Consider the following 17028-nt stretch of genomic DNA (forward strand, 5'->3'; position numbering starts at 1 on the left):
GTACTGACCCTGTGACAGTGCAGCACTCTCTCAGCACTGACCCTCTGACAGTGCAGCACTCCCTCAGTACTGACCCTCTGACAGTGCAGCACTCCCTCAGTACTGACCCTGTTACAGTGCAGCACTCCCTCAGTACTGACCCTCTGACAGTGCGGCACTCCCTCAGTACTGACCCTCTGACAGTGCAGCACTCTCTCAGTACTGACCCTCTGACAGTGCAGCACTCACTCTGTACTGACCTCTGACAGTGTAGCACTCCCTCAGTACTGACCTCTGACAGTGCGGCACTCCCTCAGTACAGGCCCTCTGACAGTGCAGCACTCCCTCAGTACTGACCCTCTGACTGTGCGGCACTCCCTCAGTACTGACCCTGTGACAGTGCAGCACTCTCTCAGCACTGACCCTCTGACAGTGCAGCACTCCCTCAGTACTGACCCTCTGACAGTGCAGCACTCCCTCAGTACTGACCCTGTTACAGTGCAGCACTCCCTCAGTACTGACCCTCTGACAGTGCGGCACTCCCTCAGTACTGACCCTCTGACAGTGCAGCACTCTCTCAGTACTGACCCTCTGACAGTGCAGCACTCACTCTGTACTGACCTCTGACAGTGTAGCACTCCCTCAGTACTGACCTCTGACAGTGCGGCACTCCCTCAGTACAGGCCCTCTGACAGTGCAGCACTCCCTCAGTGCTGACCTTCTGACTGTGCGGCACTCCCTCAGTACTGACCGTCTGACAGTGCAGCACTCCCTCAGTGCTGACCCTCTGACTGTGCAGCACTCCCTCAGTACTGACCTCTGACAGTGCGGCACTCCCTCAGTACAGGCCCTCTGACAGTGCAGCACTCCCTCAGTACTGACCCTCTGACTGTGCGGCACTCCCTCAGTACTGACCCTGTGACAGTGCAGCACTCTCTCAGCACTGACCCTCTGACAGTGCAGCACTCCCTCAGTACTGACCCTCTGACAGTGCAGCACTCCCTCAGTACTGACCCTGTTACAGTGCAGCACTCCCTCAGTACTGACCCTCTGACAGTGCGGCACTCCCTCAGTACTGACCCTCTGACAGTGCAGCACTCTCTCAGTACTGACCCTCTGACAGTGCAGCACTCACTCTGTACTGACCTCTGACAGTGTAGCACTCCCTCAGTACTGACCCTGTTACAGTGCAGCACTCCCTCAGTGCTGACCTTCTGACTGTGCGGCACTCCCTCAGTACTGACCGTCTGACAGTGCAGCACTCCCTCAGTGCTGACCCTCTGACTGTGCAGCACTCCCACAGTACTGACCCTCTGACAGTGGTTGCGAGGAGCACTATGTAAACGCAAGTCATTTCCCTCTGCTTACCTCTAATCGGCATATCCTTCGACTCCGTTCTCATGAATTCATCTCGCCGTCTGTTAAATTTAGCCTTTTTTAATGAAGTTAATAAATGCAATTTCTTTCAACACTAACCATTTTGTCCTTGAAATACTTGAGTTCATTTCTATGCAGAATAAACCACCTTGTTTTCCAGCTCTGAAAAAAAGCAAAGAGGGGAAAATAAAGCAAACATTCATCAGTATGAAACTAGTCAACCCTCAGTGGTAAACTCAGAAACAGGAAGCCACTGTCCTTGAGGCACTCTCTCGGAGTATCAGGCTCGGCAGTGGGGCAAACAAGGACATCAGTCACCCGTGGCCGTCACAAAGGATCAGGGAACGATCAGACGACTGGTGAGATAAACAGAGGGAAACATACCAGTTTATTCTGCTCCTTAGCACTTCACTGGACGTGTTCATAATTGATCTTGAAAATCTATTAAAGAGCTGCCTTTCGAAAGCACTCAGTCCGTGTGGTGACTTGTCTTGGTATGTGGTGTCTTGCTGGGCAATTTCAGAGGGCAGAACAGAGTGGCACGGTAGCACAGTGGTTAGCACTGCTGTCTCACCGCGCCAGGGACCCAGGTTCAATTCCGGCCTGGGTCGCTGTCTGTGTGGAGTCTGCACTTTCTTCCCGTGTCTGCGTGGGTTTCGCCCCCACAACCCAAAGATGTGCAGGGTAGGTGGATTGGCCACGCTAAATTGCCCCTTAATTGGAAAAAATGAATTGGGTACTCTAAATTTTTTTTTTAAAAGATCAGTGAACCAGTTCCGTTTTTACAAGAACCCAGTTGTTTTGTGGTCACCAATACTGATGCTGGATTTTTTATTCCAAAATATGTTTCATTAACTTATTTCCAATTCACAAACTTATGTTAGGATTTGAACATGCATCGAAATATTGTCACAATTAATCCTCTGCATTAATAGTCCAGTAATAATAACCAGCCTCCTCCTGTGTCAATACTTCGGCAGGTGCGGGGGGGTCGGGGGGGGGGGGGGGGGGTCCAAGCATTCTATTCAAATAAATAGTTGTACCCATGTGGACAAAGTGTTCAGAAATCAGACTCTTAGAACAGTGTTGGATCTCTAGGTGTGATACAACACAGCCAACCTGGAAAAACACATCTTTGCATCACCTTACACTTCTGGTTTGTAATATCTGATCTATTTGAGCCAGCATGTTTACCTGTCCTGCTTGTCTTAGTCTTCCTTTCTCAAACATAATAAGAGATCTCGGCCGAGGCATTAGCCTATAGAACTACAGATTATTGCTCCACAGACGGAGGTCATTCAGTCCCATCCAGTCTGTGCTGGCTCTTTCGAAGTGCAATCCGGTTCTATCTCACTCTCCTGCCCCTTCCCAATATACCTGCATTTTCTTCTCCTCCAATTTCCTTTTGAAAGCTACTATTGAATATATATCCCCCACCCTCTCGGGCAGTGCATTCCAAATCCCAACCCCTTGTTCCGTAAAACAGGTCCTTCCTCATGCCGCCCCTGCTTCTTCTGCCAATGGCCATAAGTTGATGCCCTTTGGCTCTTCCCTTTGCCAGTTTGCTATGGACTCATTGCCTAATATCTCCTGCATCTTTTCACCTGTTGCGGAGACGTATGCTGGACTATCCTCCAATAAACTTTAGTTGCTGCTATTCTAAACTTGCACAACTTCGAATTAGTTAACTTACTTTTAAGAATCTGCCAATAATTAACTTCAGTGGAATGTATGAGCTCTGCTGGAAGGCAGGTTGTAATTAAAAACACGTTAGCACCGCCTCACAGACTTCCTCAAAAGTCCACTTTTTGGGGGTTCTTTATTTGTTTAAAGCAGTGAATCAATTGAAATAACCTTTGAGTAGCTCAAACAGAGGAGAGACATTCCAATGCAAAACAGGTGATCCGAGCAACCTTGCAGCAGAATGATACAGCACAGAAGAAGGTGGCCATTCGGCACATCGCCCCTGTGCCAGCTCTTTCAAAAGGCTATTGTTACAATCCCAGTTGATGTTACAGCTGGACGGGAAGATCCCAGAATGGAACCCTGGTTCAAAAGACCTTAACTTCTACTTTTAAAAATTAAAACGTGGATGGACAGAGTCACGGGACCGCTAATTCATTTTAACAACAAGAAAAAAAACATTTAGTAAACATGAATTGGTCAGAACATTGAATACAGGAGTTGGGACGTCTTGCTGAAGTTGTACAAGACATTAGTAAGGTCACACTTGGAACACTGTGTACAGTTTTGGTCACCCTATTATAAAAAGGATATTGTTAAACTGGAAAGAGTGCAGAAAAGATTTACTAGGATGCTACTGGGACTTGATGGTTTGAGTTATAAGCAAAGGCTGGATAGACTGGGATTTTTTCCTGGAACTAATTTCTCTAGTTTCCTTAAATTGCTTGACTTTAGATTGCCGGCACCTGTTTTCTTCAACATTACACCATAGTATGGCTTTTTTTCTAGCAAGGTTGAGAGAGATGTTCCCTCCTTAGCCTTCTAAAACCAACTGCTTCTAGCAGAGCTGTGAGAGCAGCCTCCTCTTTCACTACCTATCTCCAACTGCAAGCAAATTAGCTAAACTAAAACATAAAAGCTTCTCAACCTTGCAAGGCCCCAGTTGCTAAGCAATCACTGCAGGTTTATTTGCTCTTCATGCCTTAGCCCACTCTAAGCACAATAGAATCACAGTTGGAACTGAGACCAACCGCCACGCATACAAACACCTTTGTCCAGCATGAATCTAACTATAGGTTTTACCCTTCCAGGCACAGAAACAAAATCCACTTAAAACTATAGCTTATTTCTAATGTTTACCAATACAAATCTAAATCCCTTAAAACTACCTTTGTTTTCCTAACGCTGTTCGATTAGTCTCACTCTCCCTGCTTTTTTACAGAAGAACAGGAGTAGGCATTTTAGCCCGACCGAGCCTGCTCTGTCATTCAATACGGTGATCCCAGAAATCTACATTTTCCCCCTCCTTTTCAAGTATTTGTCCAATTACTTTTTGAAAGTTACAATTGAAGCTGTGCCCTCTGCCATTTCAGACAAGGCCTTCCAAAGGGCGGACCCTGAATTGTGCTAATACTCTGAGCAGGGAGCAGTAAATCAGGAAATTATCTGCCATCTGGGTGTGGCGTCTCTCTTATTCAAATGAATAGACATCCTGGGCTGTGCATCTTGGGATTTCCCAACTTGTAGCATCAACTCACCCCCAGAAAACATTAGATCTCTCTCGTTCTTCTATACCTCAATTAGATATCCCCTCATTCTTCAATAAATAGGTGCCTTACGGGCGGTGCAGACAGGGTGGGCAAAAGGACCTCTTTCTGTGCTGTACAAACTCTATGACGCCAATGCCCACGCGCTGTGAAGAATATAGAACGTTACCTTGACTCTGCCTCCTTGTTTGGTGAGGTATCCTTCCTTAGTCCCCAACTGAAAGAGAAAGAGAAATGTTTAAGAGGAATCCACTTGGTGTTTCTATCTCAGGCAAAAGTTGAAGTGAAGTTAGAATTGCACTCACTGATGGAGCCTCGGCAATGAGATCGTTTTCCGTGCGTCCGGACTGCATGGCTGTGTGAACCCGGACAGACTCGTAAATGGAAGGCTCGTCCACTTTCCGAGGATACGGAGTTTTAAGTATAAGAAGCGTACCTTTGTTTAAATAAATTTTTAAGAAAATGAAAAATCGACAGGAAATGAAAGTTACCTTCAAAACGCAAATGCTTTCGTCTCCCCCAAAGCTGAATCTACCAAAATAAAGGCTTAAATTTGTACACGCCTTTCCTGGATCATCTGATAGCGCAAAACGTTCTATTGCCAACGGTGCCCTATGCTGTTCTTGCTCATGTGTTTGCTTTGTTTGGCCCCTTGTCCTGCACTGTAACCAATCACTGTTTGACAATGTACTCTGTCCATTATTTATTTATTTTTTAAATAAAATTTACAGTGCAGAAGGAGGCCATTCAGCCCATCGGGTCTGCACCGGCCCTTGGAAAGGGCACCCTACTTAAGCCCACACCTACACCCTATCCCCGTAATCCAACCCCGCCTAACCTTTTTTTGGACACTAAGGACACTTAGCATGGCCAATCCACCTAACCTGCACATATTTGGCCTGTGGGAGGAAACCCTTGCAGACACGGGGAGAACGTGCAGTCACCGCACAGACAGGGACCCAAGGTTGGATAGAACCCAGGTCCCTGGAGCTATGAAGCAACAGTGCTAACCACTGTGCTACCATGCCACCCATGGTATGACTATGCCTACTATGCACATACTGTGTACGTTCCCTTGGCCGCAGAAAAATACTTTTCATTGTACTTCAGTACATGTGACACTAAATCAATCCACCAGTCAATCAATCGAAGTACCTTTTGAATTGCAGTCAATGTTTTTAATGTACGAAACACAACGACTGTTTTTGCACACGGCAAAATGACATCATCTATTTTTATGAAGTTGACTGCGAGATATACATTGGTCAGAACACCATGAGAACCTCCCTGCTCGTCTTCAAATTATAACATGGGTATCTTTTACATCCACCACTGCAGTTCTTAGACTAACATTTCATCCGACAGATGGCATCACCAACAATGAGGCACCCCCTCAGTACTGCACCAGAGTGTAAGCCTTCATTTTTATATTTAAATGTCCCGGACTGGAACTTGAATCCAGAACATTTTGATTCAGAGACAAGAGCCACCGACTGAGTCACCGCTGACACAAAACCTGGAGCTTTTGCCGAATTTACTTGGGGGAGGTTTATAACTTTGTGGTGATTGTCACAAGGTCAGCCTTACTAACCAAGGGTCACTATGGGGGGGGGGGGGGGGGGGGGGGGGGGTGGTAGGGTAACCATGCTTCTGAATCATGTCGGTTTAAGGGGATTGACTGTTTTTATTGTCACAGAAGAGGCCATTTGATAAAATAGGTGCGGTGCTAAGTCACGACTGCCGGGTAACCAATCAGCCAAGACGTTACAAGTACACAATGTGAAAGAGCCTTGCACCATTAATTCTGATATTTACTTTGTTTTTAATCTTAAAGCAGTCAGACAGACCCTATTACTGTCACACTCTGTGCAAATAGGAAGTCTGGAAGGATGGATGCGGGTCAAGAGGTCAATGTGATGGCAGAGGTCACATTTCGGCACCTGGCAGGGTGTCCAACCATTGAACCTGGGGGGGGGGGCACCTCTGTAAAGTTGAAAACGTACACGGGAGAAGCAATAAAAGTAAAAAAACACTGTTCGATCCCGGCCCTGGGTCACTGTCCGTGTGGGGTTTGCACATTCTCCCCGTGTCTGCATGGGTTTCGCCCCCACAATCCAAAGATGTGCAGAGTAGGTGGATTGGCCACGCTAAATTTCCCCTTAATTGGAAAAAAAGAATTGGATACTCTAAATTTATAAAATAATTTTTTTTAAAACACTGACTATTGGAGCGTCTCTCTAACTCTTCAAGTGGTCCACATGTTTACGAATGCTCTGTCCCACCATGTCCACTTGATATGAAAAAATTAATTGGGTACTTGAAATTCATTCCAAAAAAAAGAAACCCACAGAAGACTCTAAGAAAGGCATACATTGGATCAATTTGTCGGTTAGCAGGCTAACAATGCAGGAATAAAATAAGTAACCAACCGGTTTTACAGACTTTTTTTTCTGTCCTAAAGTATTTTGTGATTAATTGTTATTTTCTTTTGTAAAATAAATTTAGAGTACCCAATATAATTTTTTCCAATTAAGGGGCAATTTAGCGTGGCCAATCCACCTAGCCTGCACATCTTTGGGTTGTGGGGGCGAAACCCACGCAGACACAGGGGAGAATGTGCAAACTCCACACGGACAGTGACCCAGGGCCGGGATCGAACCTGGGACCTCGGCGGCGAGAAGCAGCAGGGCTAACCCACTGCCCCACCGAGCGGCCCCGTTATTTGTTATTTTCAAGTGTAATTGCTGTGGTTATTTCACATAAACACAACAGAATTAAGACACAGCAATGGACGCACAAAATCGATGGTGGTGGTGTTGGTCGAGGGGGATATGTTTGTTGGGAAGCCAGGAAGAACTCCTCTGCTCCTTCGGTGGCACGGTAGCACTGTGGTTAGCACTGTTGCTCCGGTTTCCTCCCACACGTCCCGAAAGACGTGCTTGTTAGGTGAATTGGACATTCTGAATTCTCCCTCTGTGTACCCGAACAGGCGCCGGAGTGTGGCGACTAGGGGATTTTCACAGTAACTTCATTGCAGTGTTAATGTAAGCCTACTTGTGACAATAACAAAGATTATTATGTGATCTTTCACATCTACCCAATCAGGGACACAGACAGTTTTAATACCTCTTTCAAAAGAACTCCTGAGTACATTACAACTACTCTCGCCGCCGTGAAGAGTCAGCCTAGATTTTATGCTGAACAACTTACATTGATGTAGCACCTATAACATAGTATAAAGGCCTCAAGGTGCTTTGCAGGAGCGACTAATAAGCAAAAGTTGACACTGAGCCACATAAAGAACTATGAGGAAAGGTGTCCAGATGCTTGGTTAAAGAGGTAGGTTTTAGGGAGTGTTCTAATGGAGGAAATTGAGAGGAGGTGCAGGGGTTTAGGAAGCGAATTCCAGAGATCCAGACACAGGCAGCTGAAGACACGGTCACCAATAGTGCAACGACTAAAATTGAGGATGATCAAGAACCCAGAATTGGAGGAGCGATTCCAGCGGCGCTGCCAACATTCCCGGTCATTTCTTTTTGCCGATTGTGGCCTGGTCAAGTCTTCCTTCGAGTAGCTGCACAGACACAGTCGCGTAGAGGAGCCAAATTGTGCACAGCCTGTGCCGAGCCATGTGAGTTGTAGACCTGCAGGCGGTTACAGAGATAGGGAGGGTGTAGGGGCTGGAGGAGGTTACAGAGATAGGGAGGGTGTAGGGGCTGGAGGAGGTTACAGAGATAGGGAGTGATGTGGGGCTGGAGGAGGTTACAGAGATAGGGAGGGTGTAGGGGGCTGGAGGAGGTTACAGAGATAGGGAGTGATGTGGGGCTGGAGGCGGTTACAGAGATAGGGAGGGTGTGGAGGCTGGAGGAGGTTACAGAGATAGGGAGGGTGTAGGGGCTGGAGGAGGTTACAGAGATAGGGAGGGTGTAGGGGGCTGGAGGAGGTTACAGAGATAGGGAGTGATGTGGGGCTGGAGGCGGTTACAGAGATAGGGAGGGTGTGGAGGCTGGAGGAGGTTACAGAGATAAGGAGGGTGTAGGGGGCTGGAGGAGGTTACAGAGATAGGGAGGGGGTGTAGGGGCTGGAGGAGGTTACAGAGAAAGGGAGGGTGTAGGGGCTGGAGGAGGTTACAGAGATAGGGAGGGGTGTAGGGGCTGGAGGAGGTTACAGAGTTAGGGAGGGGGTGTAGGGGCTGGAGGAGGTTACAGAGAAAGGGAGGGGTGTAGGGGCTGGAGGCGGTTACAGAGATAGGGAGGGGTGTAGGGGGCTGGAGAAGGTTACAGAGAAAGGGAGGGTGTAGGGGCTGGAGGCGGTTACAGAGATAGGGAGGGTGTAGGGGCTGGAGGAGGTTACAGGGATAGGGAGGGTGTAGGGGGCTGGAGGAGGTTACAGAGAAAGGGAGGGTGTAGGGGCTGGAGGAGGTTACAGAGATAGGGAGGGTGTCAGGGCTGGAGGAGGTTACAGGGATAGGGAGGGTGTAGGGGCTGGAGGAGGTTACAGAGATAGGGAGGGTGTAGGGGCTGGATCAGGTTACAGAGATAGGGAGGGTGTAGGGGCTGGAGGCGGTTATAGAGATAGGGAGGGTGTAGGGGCTGGAGGAGGTTACAGAGAAAGGGAGGGCGTAGGGGCTGGAGGAGGTTACAGAGATAGGGAGGGTGTAGGGGCTGGAGGAGGTTACAGAGAAAGGGAGGGTGTAGGGGCTGGAGGAGGTTATAGAGATAGGGAGGGTGTAGGGGCTGGAGGAGGTTACAGAGATTACGAGGGTGTGGGGGTTGGAGGAGGTTACAAAGATAGGGAGGGTGTAGGGGCTGGAGGAGGTTACAGAGATAGGGAGGGAGTGGAGGCTGGAGGAGGTTACAGAGATAGGGAGGGTGTAGGGGGCTGGAGGAGGTTACAGAGATAGGGAGGGGGTGTAGGGGCTGGAGGAGGTTACAGAGAAAGGGAGGGTGTAGGGGCTGGAGGAGGTTACAGAGATAGGGAGGGGTGTAGGGGCTGGAGGAGGTTACAGAGTTAGGGAGGGGGTGTAGGGGCTGGAGGAGGTTACAGAGAAAGGGAGGGTGTAGGGGCTGGAGGCGGTTACAGAGATAGGGAGGGGTGTAGGGGCTGGAGGCGGTTACAGAGATAGGGAGGGGTGTAGGGGGCTGGAGAAGGTTACAGAGAAAGGGAGGGTGTAGGGGCTGGAGGCGGTTACAGAGATAGGGAGGGTGTAGGGGCTGGAGGAGGTTACAGGGATAGGGAGGGTGTCGGGGGCTGGAGGAGGTTACAGAGAAAGGGAGGGTGTAGGGGCTGGAGGAGGTTACAGAGATAGGGAGGGTGTCAGGGCTGGAGGAGGTTACAGGGATAGGGAGGGTGTAGGGGCTGGAGGAGGTTACAGAGATAGGGAGGGTGTAGGGGCTGGATCAGGTTACAGAGATAGGGAGGGTGTAGGGGCTGGAGGCGGTTATAGAGATAGGGAGGGTGTAGGGGCTGGAGGAGGTTACAGAGAAAGGGAGGGCGTAGGGGCTGGAGGAGGTTACAGAGATAGGGAGGGTGTAGGGGCTGGAGGAGGTTACAGAGAAAGGGAGGGCGTAGGGGCTGGAGGAGGTTATAGAGATAGGGAGGGTGTAGGGGCTGGAGGAGGTTACAGAGATTACGAGGGTGTGGGGGTTGGAGGAGGTTACAAAGATAGGGAGGGTGAAGGGGCTGGAGGAGGTTACAGAGATAGGGAGGGTTTAAGGACTGGAGGCGGTTACAGAGATAAGGAGGGTTGTAGGGGTTGGAGGAGGTTACAGAGATAGGAGTGATGTGGGGCTGGAGGAGGTTACACAGATAGGGAGGTTGTAGGGGGTGGAGGAGGTTACAGAGATAGGGAGGGGTGTAAGGGCTGGAGGAGGTAACAGAGATAGGGAGGGTGTAGGGGCTGGAGGAGGTTACAGAGATAGGGAGGGTTTAAGGACTGGAGGCGGTTACAGAGATAAGGAGGGTTGTAGGGGCTGGAGGAGGTTACAGAGATAGGAGTGATGTGGGGCTGGAGGAGGTTACACAGATAGGGAGGTTGTAGGGGGTGGAGGAGGTTACAGAGATAGGGAGGGGTGTAAGGGCTGGAGGAGGTTACAGAGATAGGGTGGGTGTAGGGGCTGGTGGAGGTTACAGAGATAGGGAGGGTGTAGGGGCTGGAGGAGGTTACAGAGAAAGGGAGGGTGTAGAGGCTGGAGGCGGTTATAGAGATAGGGAGGGTGTAGAGGCTGGAGGCGGTTACAGAGATAGGGAGGGTGTAGGGCCTGGAGGAAGTTACAGATATCGGGATGGTGTAGGGATGGAGGAGGTTACAGAGATACGGAGGGAGTAGGGGCTGGAGGCGGTGACAGAGATAGGGAGGGTGTAGGGGCTGGAGGAGGTTACAGAGATAGCGAGGGTGTGGGGGTTGGAGGAGGTTACAAAGATAGGGAGGGTGTAGTGGCTGGAGGAGGTTACAGAGATAGGGAGGGTTTAAGGACTGGAGGCGGTTACAGAGATAAGGATGGTTGTAGGGGCTGGAGGAGGTTACAGAGATAGGGAGTGATGTGGGGCTGGAGGAGGTTACAGAGATAGGGAGGTTGTAGGGGGGGGAGGAGGTTACAGAGATAGGGAGGGGTGTAAGGGCTGGAGGAGGCAACAGAGAAAGGGAGGGTGTAGGGGCTGGTGGCGGTTACAGAGATAGGGAAGGTGTAGGGGCTGGAGGAGGACACAGAGAAAGGGAGGGTGTAGAGGCTGGAGGCGGTTATAGAGATAGGGAGGGTGTAGAGGCTGGAGGCGGTTACAGAGATAGGGAGGGTGTAGGGCCTGGTGGAAGTTACAGATATCGGGATGGTGTAGGGATGGAGGAGGTTACAGAGATTGGGAGTGATGTGGGGCTGGAGGAGGTAACAGAGAAAGGGAGGGTGTAGGGGCTGGTGGAGGTTACAGAGATAGGGAGGGTGTAGGGGCTGGAGGAGGACACAGAGAAAGGGAGGGTGCAAGGCCTGGTGGAAGTTACAGATATCGGGATGGTGTAGGGATGGAGGAGGTTACAGAGATAGGGAGGGAGTAGGGGCTGGAGGCGGTGACAGAGATAGGGAGGGTGTAGGGGCTGGAGGCGGTTATAGAGATAGGGAGGGTGTAGGGGCTGGAGGAGGTTACAGAGAAAGGGAGGGCGTAGAGGCTGGAGGAGGTTATAGAGATAGGGAGGGTGTATAGGAGATAGGAGGTTACAGAGATAGCGAGGGTGTGGGGGATGGAGGAGGTGACAAAGAAAGGAGGGTGTAGAGGCTGGAGGAGGTTACAGAGATAGGGAGGGTTTAAGGACTGGAGGCGGTTACAGAGATAAGGAGGGTTGTAGGGGCTGGAGGAGGTTACAGAGATAGGGAGTGATGTGGGGCTGGAGGAGGTTACAGACATAGGGAGGTTGTAGGGGGTGGAGGAGGTTACAGAGATAGGGAGGGGTGTAAGGGCTGGAGGAGGTAACAGAGAAAGGAAGGGTGTAGGGGCTGGTGGCGGTTACAGAGATAGGGAGGGTCTAGGGACTGGAGGAGGTTACAGAGATAGGGTGGGTGTAGGGGCTGGGGTGGAGGTTACAGAGATAGGGAGGGTGTAGGGGCTGGAGGAGGTGACAAATATCGGGATGGTGTAGGGGCGGAGGAGGTTACAGAGATAGGGAGGGTGTAGGGGCTGGAGGCGGTGACAGAGATAGGGAGGGTGTAGAGGCTGGAGGCAGTTATAGAGATAGGGAGGGTGTGGAGGCTGGAGGCAGTTACAGAGATAGGGAGGGTGTCGGGGCTGGAGGAGGTTACAGAGAAAGGGAGGGTGTAGGGGCTGGTGGAGGTTATAGAGATAGGGAGGGTGTAGGGGCTGGAGGAGGTTACAGAGATAGCAAGGGTGTGGGAGTTGGAGGAGGTTACAAAGATAGGGAGGGTGTAGGGGCTGGAGGAGGTTACAGAGATAGGGAGGGAGTGGAGGCTGGAGGAGGTTACAGAGATAGGGAGGGTGTAGGGGGCTGGAGGAGGTTACAGAGATAGGGAGGGGGTGTAGGGGCTGGAGGAGGTTACAGAGAAAGGGAGGGTGTAGGGGCTGGAGGAGGTTACAGAGATAGGGAGGGGTGTAGGGGCTGGAGGAGGTTACAGAGTTAGGGAGGGGGTGTAGGGGCTGGAGGAGGTTACAGAGAAAGGGAGGGTGTCGGGGCTGGAGGCGGTTACAGAGATAGGGAGGGGTGTAGGGGCTGGAGGCGGTTACAGAGATAGGGAGGGGTGTAGGGGGCTGGAGAAGGTTACAGAGAAAGGGAGGGTGTAGGGGTTGGAGGCGGTTACAGAGATAGGGAGGGTGTAGGGGCTGGAGGAGGTTACAGGGATAGGGAGGGTGTCGGGGGCTGGAGGAGGTTACAGAGAAAGGGAGGGTGTAGGGGCTGGAGGAGGTTACAGAGATAGGGAGGGTGTCAGGGCTGGAGGAGGTTACAGGGATAGGGAGGGTGTAGGGGCTGGAGGAGGTTACAGAGATAGGGAGGGTGTAGGGGCTGGATCAGGTTACAGAGATAGGGAGGGTGTAGGGGCTGGAGGCGGTTATAGAGATAGGGAGGGTGTAGGGGCTGGAGGAGGTTACAGAGAAAGGGAGGGCGTAGGGGCTGGAGGAGGTTACAGAGATAGGGAGGGTGTAGGGGCTGGAGGAGGTTACAGAGAAAGGGAGGGCGTAGGGGCTGGAGGAGGTTATAGAGATAGGGAGGGTGTAGGGGCTGGAGGAGGTTACAGAGATTACGAGGGTGTGGGGGTTGGAGGAGGTTACAAAGATAGGGAGGGTGAAGGGGCTGGAGGAGGTTACAGAGATAGGGAGGGTTTAAGGACTGGAGGCGGTTACAGAGATAAGGAGGGTTGTAGGGGTTGGAGGAGGTTACAGAGATAGGAGTGATGTGGGGCTGGAGGAGGTTACACAGATAGGGAGGTTGTAGGGGGTGGAGGAGGTTACAGAGATAGGGAGGGGTGTAAGGGCTGGAGGAGGTAACAGAGATAGGGAGGGTGTAGGGGCTGGAGGAGGTTACAGAGATAGGGAGGGTTTAAGGACTGGAGGCGGTTACAGAGATAAGGAGGGTTGTAGGGGCTGGAGGAGGTTACAGAGATAGGAGTGATGTGGGGCTGGAGGAGGTTACACAGATAGGGAGGTTGTAGGGGGTGGAGGAGGTTACAGAGATAGGGAGGGGTGTAAGGGCTGGAGGAGGTTACAGAGATAGGGTGGGTGTAGGGGCTGGTGGAGGTTACAGAGATAGGGAGGGTGTAGGGGCTGGAGGAGGTTACAGAGAAAGGGAGGGTGTAGAGGCTGGAGGCGGTTATAGAGATAGGGAGGGTGTAGAGGCTGGAGGCGGTTACAGAGATAGGGAGGGTGTAGGGCCTGGAGGAAGTTACAGATATCGGGATGGTGTAGGGATGGAGGAGGTTACAGAGATACGGAGGGAGTAGGGGCTGGAGGCGGTGACAGAGATAGGGAGGGTGTAGGGGCTGGAGGAGGTTACAGAGATAGCGAGGGTGTGGGGGTTGGAGGAGGTTACAAAGATAGGGAGGGTGTAGTGGCTGGAGGAGGTTACAGAGATAGGGAGGGTTTAAGGACTGGAGGCGGTTACAGAGATAAGGATGGTTGTAGGGGCTGGAGGAGGTTACAGAGATAGGGAGTGATGTGGGGCTGGAGGAGGTTACAGAGATAGGGAGGTTGTAGGGGGTGGAGGAGGTTACAGAGATAGGGAGGGGTGTAAGGGCTGGAGGAGGCAACAGAGAAAGGGAGGGTGTAGGGGCTGGTGGCGGTTACAGAGATAGGGAAGGTGTAGGGGCTGGAGGAGGACACAGAGAAAGGGAGGGTGTAGAGGCTGGAGGCGGTTATAGAGATAGGGAGGGTGTAGAGGCTGGAGGCGGTTACAGAGATAGGGAGGGTGTAGGGCCTGGTGGAAGTTACAGATATCGGGATGGTGTAGGGATGGAGGAGGTTACAGAGATTGGGAGTGATGTGGGGCTGGAGGAGGTAACAGAGAAAGGGAGGGTGTAGGGGCTGGTGGAGGTTACAGAGATAGGGAGGGTGTAGGGGCTGGAGGAGGACACAGAGAAAGGGAGGGTGCAAGGCCTGGTGGAAGTTACAGATATCGGGATGGTGTAGGGATGGAGGAGGTTACAGAGATAGGGAGGGAGTAGGGGCTGGAGGCGGTGACAGAGATAGGGAGGGTGTAGGGGCTGGAGGCGGTTATAGAGATAGGGAGGGTGTAGGGGCTGGAGGAGGTTACAGAGAAAGGGAGGGCGTAGAGGCTGGAGGAGGTTATAGAGATAGGGAGGGTGTATAGGAGATAGGAGGTTACAGAGATAGCGAGGGTGTGGGGGATGGAGGAGGTGACAAAGAAAGGAGGGTGTAGAGGCTGGAGGAGGTTACAGAGATAGGGAGGGTTTAAGGACTGGAGGCGGTTACAGAGATAAGGAGGGTTGTAGGGGCTGGAGGAGGTTACAGAGATAGGGAGTGATGTGGGGCTGGAGGAGGTTACAGACATAGGGAGGTTGTAGGGGGTGGAGGAGGTTACAGAGATAGGGAGGGGTGTAAGGGCTGGATGAGGTAACAGAGAAAGGAAGGGTGTAGGGGCTGGTGGCGGTTACAGAGATAGGGAGGGTCTAGGGACTGGAGGAGGTTACAGAGATAGGGTGGGTGTAGGGGCTGGGGTGGAGGTTACAGAGATAGGGAGGGTGTAGGGGCTGGAGGAGGTGACAAATATCGGGATGGTGTAGGGGCGGAGGAGGTTACAGAGATAGGGAGGGTGTAGGGGCTGGAGGCGGTGACAGAGATAGGGAGGGTGTAGAGGCTGGAGGCAGTTATAGAGATAGGGAGGGTGTGGAGGCTGGAGGCAGTTACAGAGATAGGGAGGGTGTCGGGGCTGGAGGAGGTTACAGAGAAAGGGAGGGTGTAGGGGCTGGTGGAGGTTATAGAGATAGGGAGGGTGTAGGGGCTGGAGGAGGTTACAGAGATAGCAAGCGTGTGGGAGTTGGAGGAGGTTACAAAGATAGGGAGGGTGTAGGGGCTGGAGGAGGTTACAGAGATAGGGAGGGTTTAAGGACTGGAGGCGGTTACAGAGATAGGGAGGGTTGTAGGGGCTGGAGGAGGTTACAGAGATAGGGAGGATTGTAGGGGCTGGAGGAGGTTACAGAGATAGGGAGTGATGTGGGGCTGGAGGTGGTTACAGAGATAGGGAAGATTGTAGGGGCTGGAGGAGGTTATAGAGATAGGGAGGGTGTAGGGGCTGGAGGAGGTTACAGAGATCGCGAGGGTGTGGGGGTTGGAGGAGGTTACAAAGATAGGGAGGGTGTAGGGGCTGGAGGAGGTTACAGAGATAGGGAGGGTTTAAGGACTGGAGGCGGATACAGAGATAAGGAGGGTTGTAGGGGCTGGAGGAGGTTACAGAGATCGGGAGTGATGTGGGGCTGGAGGAGGTTACAGAGATAGGGAGGTTGTAGGGGGTGGAGGAGGTTACAGAGACATGGAGGGGTGTAAGGGCTGGAGGAGGTAACAGAGAAAGGGAGGGTGTAGGGGCTGGAGGAGGTTACAGAGATAGGGAGGGTGTTGAGGCTGGAGGTGGTTACAGAGATAGGGAGTGTGTAGGGGCTGGAGGTGGTTACAGAGATAGGGAGGGTGTATGGCCTGGTGGAGGTTACAGATATCGGGATGGTGTAGGGGTGGAGGAGGTTACAGAGATAGGGAGGGTGTAGGGGCTGGAGGCGGTGACAGAGATAGGGAGGGTGTAGAGGCTGGAGGCGGTTATAGAGATAGGGAGGGTGTGGAGGCTGGAGGCAGGAACAGAGATAGGGAGGGTGTAGGGGCTGGAGGAGGTTACAGAGAAAGGGAGGGTGTAGGGGCTGGAGGAGGTTATAGAGATAGCGAGGGTGTAGGGGCTGGAGGAGGTTACAGAGATAGCGAGGGTGTGGGGGTTGGAGGAGGTTACAAAGATAGGGAGGGTGTAGGGGCTGGAGGAGGTTACAGAGATAGGGAGGGTTGTAGGGGCTGGAGGAGGTTAGAGAGATAGGAAATGATGTGGGGCTGGAGGCGGTTACAGAGATAAGGAGGGTTGTAGGGGCTGGAGGAGGTTCTCGAGATAGGGAGGGTGTAGGGCCTGGAGGAGGTTACAGAGATAGCGAGGGTGTGGGGGTTGGAGGAGGTTACAAATATAGGGTGTAGGGGCTGGAGGAGGTTACAGAGATAGGGAGTGATGTGGGGCTGGAGGAGGTTACAGAGGTAGGGAGGGTGTAGAGGCTGGAAGAGGTTACAGAGATAGGGAGGGGTGTCAGGGCTGGAGGAGGTTACAGAGATAGGGAGGGTGTAGGGGCTGGAGGAGGTTACAGAGAAAGGGAGGGTGTAGGGGCTGGAGGAGGTTACAGAGAAAGGGAGGGTCTAGGGCTGGAGGAGGTTACAGAGATAGGGAGGGTGTAGGGGCTGGAGGAGG

At 51.9% G+C, this 17028-nt stretch overlaps 1 protein-coding gene across 2 annotated transcripts in view; it reads right to left on the minus strand.

The window, feature by feature from the left end:
• The window catches only part of dapp1 (dual adaptor of phosphotyrosine and 3-phosphoinositides), a 108437-nt gene that overhangs the window by 22078 nt on the left and 69331 nt on the right, over positions 1 to 17028 (minus strand). For both annotated transcript variants that reach the window (XM_072495271.1, XM_072495272.1), the window contains exons 4-6: positions 4892 to 5022; positions 4756 to 4803; positions 1456 to 1518 (exon numbers count right to left, since the gene is read on the minus strand). In XM_072495271.1, the coding sequence (XP_072351372.1) occupies positions 1456 to 1518; positions 4756 to 4803; positions 4892 to 5022 (242 nt within the window). The remainder of the gene's footprint in view (positions 1 to 1455; positions 1519 to 4755; positions 4804 to 4891; positions 5023 to 17028) is intronic.

Source organism: Scyliorhinus torazame, chromosome 3 (genome assembly GCF_047496885.1).
Source record: "Scyliorhinus torazame isolate Kashiwa2021f chromosome 3, sScyTor2.1, whole genome shotgun sequence".
Lineage (NCBI taxonomy): Eukaryota > Metazoa > Chordata > Chondrichthyes > Carcharhiniformes > Scyliorhinidae > Scyliorhinus > Scyliorhinus torazame.